Below are 4,911 nucleotides of genomic sequence, written 5' to 3'. Positions count from 1 at the left end.
AGAAGGGGAGACGAATAGTTTTAAAGTAACGATGATGTTTATATTAAGAGGAAGTGAAAAATTATGATGAAAATACTTCACTTTCTATATGTTCAGTACACCTTCATAAAGTACAGGAGTCCACATGTCGATATTGTGTTAAAAGTATTTTTTTTAGAGCTTATATATATATATATATATATATATATATATATATATATATATATATATATATATATAACTAAATTTAGATTTGGATATGAAATAGTCAAAATTCAGTTGGATCCAAACAAACCTGTCCAATCTTGCCCATTATGTAAATACTGAATATATATTTATAAACAGAGAATTGAGTTGAAGGTAACAAAATCGGTGAAGGAATTGGGAAATAAACTCTGTGGGTAATATACAAGGATATTTAACAACATATTGTAGGTACTAATTGGCAGAAAATTGGAGCAGTCAGGTTCAAGAATCTTCTTTAAAAATCTTGAATATAAAATCCCGAAAGCGCCTCGAATATTGTTTAGGATCGACTGCTGAGATGGAAGTCGGATCATACTGAATGGATTTATAAGCATGCTCCAATTTCTTGCTAATGTCGTAATCCTGAAGGATGTCTATAATACCGAAAAACATGATCACATCATAAAACTCGCCTGTCGGTTCTCCTACAAGCTGATACTCGCAATGGTTTCTTCTCATTGTTCTTTCAACTCGCGCAGGCATGTTTACTCCCAATCTAATCCGAGCCCACCTGCAATTTTTCGATTTCAGAAAAAAATCAAACACAGTTTTAGAACCCGTGTTATGCTATTTATTGTCGCAATTTACCTGGCCGGGTCAAGAAGAATATGGTCCATATCTGCTCGTGAAAGGCGAGGAGCTGCGTCATTGATCTCAAGTTCCCCTGTTGATCAAGATACTTATTCGTAAGTGGTTTGGAAATGATGAAGATTTATGGATGAATTAAACTAAACAAAATGAACCTCCAGAAGTCGTAACAGGGCGAGATGGCGAGGGAATGAGATCTCCTGTAGGTGATACTTCTCGAAAGTGAAGACCGACAAGTAAACTGTAATCCATAATCCTTTCCTGTTCAAGAAGCTCACAATCCCTATCTACTTGCCTGTTCACATATATTGAATACGTTGATTCATTCGAGGAGCGTAAATGAATAAAAAAGGTAAATAAATTTATGGATATGAACCTGCAAAACTCCTGAAACCATGCTTTTTGTAATCTGAATATGAAATTCAAATCCAAGTCTTTAAGTATGGTTGTTGACTCAATCTCTGATTCATGTTTATCTGTTGTCCGCCCGAGAGAAGATCCTTTCAAGTCGAAACGCCTATGGATTGTGTATTCGGAACAGAATAGATTTCCCATTATGATGAACCTCACCTGTCAATTTAATCAAACTAAATCAATGTATCTATATTGGACTAGATTCACGAATTACGCTTTTCGGATTAAAAGTCCGATTTATTTCAAACTTTTTTCTTATATTTCAATCTGATATCACTATTAATGTGGTGCAGATATAAATATGGTAATTTTTATTCCAGACTATGATACCTCATCATTTTTCGATCACATTTGACAACCAAATAAAACATATTATTAGAATATACTGTAACGTTGGTCGCTATCTGACGTAGCGCCTTACATAGTAATATATTTTATAATATGCATGTCAACCTTATTTTAATTGAAAATGTTAATGAGGGAGTACCTTTTTCTGTGCAGTCCCAGTTAATTTGACACAATGCAGACCGAAAAACTTGGTGACTAAAGTGTTCTCAAAGGCTCTAACATGGTTATAATAGGCACTAAGCATTCTTATAAGCACCTGCACCAAACCCAAATATGGTGAATCAAAGAAACCAATAAAAAGGCAAAATTGAAGAACTCACTTTGACTTCAGCTTTCTTCATTGTCTTAATCATATATCGATCGTCATTTGTCAAGTAAAAAAAGCTGCCACTTTTTCCGGGAGACGACAGTTCGCGAAGCGCATCATTCCCGCATATTGACAGCATGTAATCAGCAGGATCCACCTTAAACAGCTTCCTTAAAGTCCTGAAAACCAATGGACAGTAGTCCTTCCATTTAAATTCGCATGATGAATGTGGCGGAGTATGTTTAGTTCCTTCCGGAGGAAATCTTGTCCATAATTTTTCTTTCGGATCAAAAGCTGAAGCCTTCAGATCAAGAGATGCACTTGGAGCAGGTCTTCCAACTGAATGCCTGTCAATTTAAATTCAGACTTTTGCGTTCTTTATCAATTATAACTAGTGACGGACGCATGCATGTTTTTAGAGGGAGTCCGAATTTTAAATAAAAACATTAAAACTATATAAATTACTTTTAGAACTGTTTGAAATATTTTTAAAGGTTAAATAGGCTGTAGTAGCATTATTCGTTAGTACAAAAGTGGTAATTTTTATATGTGCTTAATTATAAATACAAAATTTTGAATTTTTAAAAGCATTTTCTAAAAATCTAAACTAAACGAAAATATAAAATTTGAGAAATTTAGGTGAAATACTGGTGACATTTTTGTGTGTGTTGTGCAATTTACGTGAGACACAACATCTTACCATTTCAAACTTAGGAGATAGATATTCTATTGAGTATGTGAGTTTTCATTTAATATTTTTTTTTATTTCAGGGTGCCCCCCTTGGCCTTGTATTGTATCTGTCTCTGAATATAACTAAATTTTTTTATCTTTTCTAAAAAAATTCTCAAAGTTTTGTTACAATTATATATGTTACAATATATGTTTATATACACGTAGATCTCTCATATGGACAATGGAAAAGAAATGTTAGACAAAAAAAATATAATAAAATTTACAAATCATTTCCCATTTCCCTTAAAACACAAACACATATTGAACATATATAATAAAATATATTTAACCAGCATGAATAATACCAACAAAAAGCATAGTGAGAAAATAAATGTTCACAATTGAAACAATAAAGAAAAAAAAATAGAAAAATGAGTATGAATTTTGGTTACCTGATTCCTAGCTGGAGATTGAGCATGAGCTCATAATTCTTATGACCTTTACAAATGGTATCCCCTTGTCTCTTAACAAATTTTGGTACTTTAATAGGAACAAATCTTGAATTTCCATCTTCACCATTACAAGATTGATCTCCTTCCAAAGTACATTGACCTTCATCGCCACTACAATCCCACATATTCATCCTATCATATGCCCTTTCTCCGCCCACACTCACCCTTCCGTCCACCGATATCCTCCTCGGTTTCTCACCGACCCCGCCTTTCGACGAATTCCATACCGCGAGCTTCTTCTGCGACGGCAAAATCGACACCTTCTCTCCCGGGCAAATGTGACATTCACATAAATCAACCTTGTACACATCCTGAGGATCCCATTTGTCTAATTGTCCTTCGGGTGACGATGTCGAAGAGCAAGGATAATAAGTCCCGTTTTGTTCATTAGGATCTTTACTCCAATTTCCAACATAAAAATTCCCATCGGCCCATTGAAATGTTCCATTCCCCTTAGGCAAGCAATCTTCCCAATTTCCATCAAATCTATTTCCGTTGCTCCAAACAAATGTTCCTTTACCGGCTATCATCCCGTTCTTCCATTCGCCAACGTAGTAATTCCCGTTCGGCCATTGATACCTTCCGTTCCCTTCTTGCAAACCCCGCCGCCATTCCCCGTCGTATAAATCTCCGTTGGCGAAACTCTTGATTCCATGCCCGTGTTTCAAGTTCATGATCCAATGTCCTTTATATGTATCGCCGCTAGGCCCTGTATAAACGCCGGTACCGTCCATATAGCCGCTTTTGAATTCTCCTTCATAAGTTGCACCCGATGGCCAGCTAAATTTGCCTCTGCCCATTGTTTTTCCTCGGCTCCATTCTCCGATGTACATGCATCCGTCTGTCCATAAATATTTGCCTTGTCCGCATGGGAAATTATCGCTCCATTGGCCTGTATAATAATCTCCGTTGGGTAAGATTTTCTCTGCATGGTAGGGTTCCAGCTGAACGCCTCCATTGTTGTCATTATCTTCTTCATTTTCATCGTCCGCATGCGCGACAGAGATCGTACCGAAGATGCTGTTGGCCCTTTTCTTGGCTGCCTGAGTCTTCCTTATGGTGGCTTCCCATGCCTTTATAACTCCGCTTTGTTCTTTACTCATTTCCAAATTTGTTCTATATGTCAATGATGAGACATGAAATTGGATTTGAAAACTCTTTTTTGTGATCAATCATGAAAAAAAATGTTAAAGAAAAGAACAAAAAAATCAAAGAATGTTAATCCTAAATTATGTGTTTAATTTTTGTTCATGTCTTTGCTTCATCACCTTCTTTTTTAGTTATTTTGGATTTCTTTTTCTTTTCTATTCTCACACATTCATTTGATGCAAAATCTTTGGTGAAAATGAGACATTTGGCTTAAGCTAAGTGGGCATGCATAACAACTTCTAAATTTAAACTATAATTCCATGCAAATCATTCACAACTTATAATTAACCATAATTTTCTGAAATAAGAAAAGCTTTCTTATTTAAATATATCTTTGCGTTTACATGTGGTGCATGGATAAACCATTTCACTTTAAAATAGTAAATTCGCTTTTCTACTATTAAAAAAAATAGATATATTCATTTTAATTGGATATTGGTCAATTTATCATCTATTATAACTAGAGATGAGAATTTTGATGCTTTTAGATCACATATTGTCATTTGAAAAAATGAATAGTGACACTAATTAATTCTTGCTAACCCCCCCTAACCTAACATAGAGTAGTTCTATCTCTGATAAAAGAAATTAAAGTTTACTGACGGTCAATTGATAACTTATTAGCAGTCAATTAATTTTTATATTTAATTCATGAAATTGGTACATAATAAAATAAGTATTCCATATAAAATGAT

The 4,911-nt window shown here is 34.6% G+C and overlaps 1 protein-coding gene across 1 annotated transcript; it reads right to left on the bottom strand.

Annotated features, from left to right (window-relative positions):
- Positions 1-258: 258 nt before the first annotated feature.
- On the bottom strand, positions 259-4,407 carry LOC126676669 (phosphatidylinositol 4-phosphate 5-kinase 4-like). The gene is made up of 7 exons (XM_050370926.2): positions 3,008-4,407; positions 1,896-2,229; positions 1,715-1,831; positions 1,190-1,383; positions 969-1,108; positions 814-889; positions 259-736 (listed from the first exon to the last, which is right to left on the bottom strand). Exons 1-7 carry the CDS (start codon positions 4,168-4,170, stop codon positions 448-450), a joined length of 2,313 nt encoding a protein of 770 aa, XP_050226883.1. The 5' UTR covers positions 4,171-4,407; the 3' UTR covers positions 259-447.
- Between the last annotated feature and the right edge of the window lie 504 nt (positions 4,408-4,911).

Source organism: Mercurialis annua, linkage group LG4, assembly GCF_937616625.2.
Source record: "Mercurialis annua linkage group LG4, ddMerAnnu1.2, whole genome shotgun sequence".
In the NCBI taxonomy this organism is placed as follows: domain Eukaryota; kingdom Viridiplantae; phylum Streptophyta; class Magnoliopsida; order Malpighiales; family Euphorbiaceae; genus Mercurialis; species Mercurialis annua.
The sequence above is the reverse complement of the archived record's forward strand: the minus strand, read 5'-3'. Positions and strand labels throughout refer to the sequence as shown.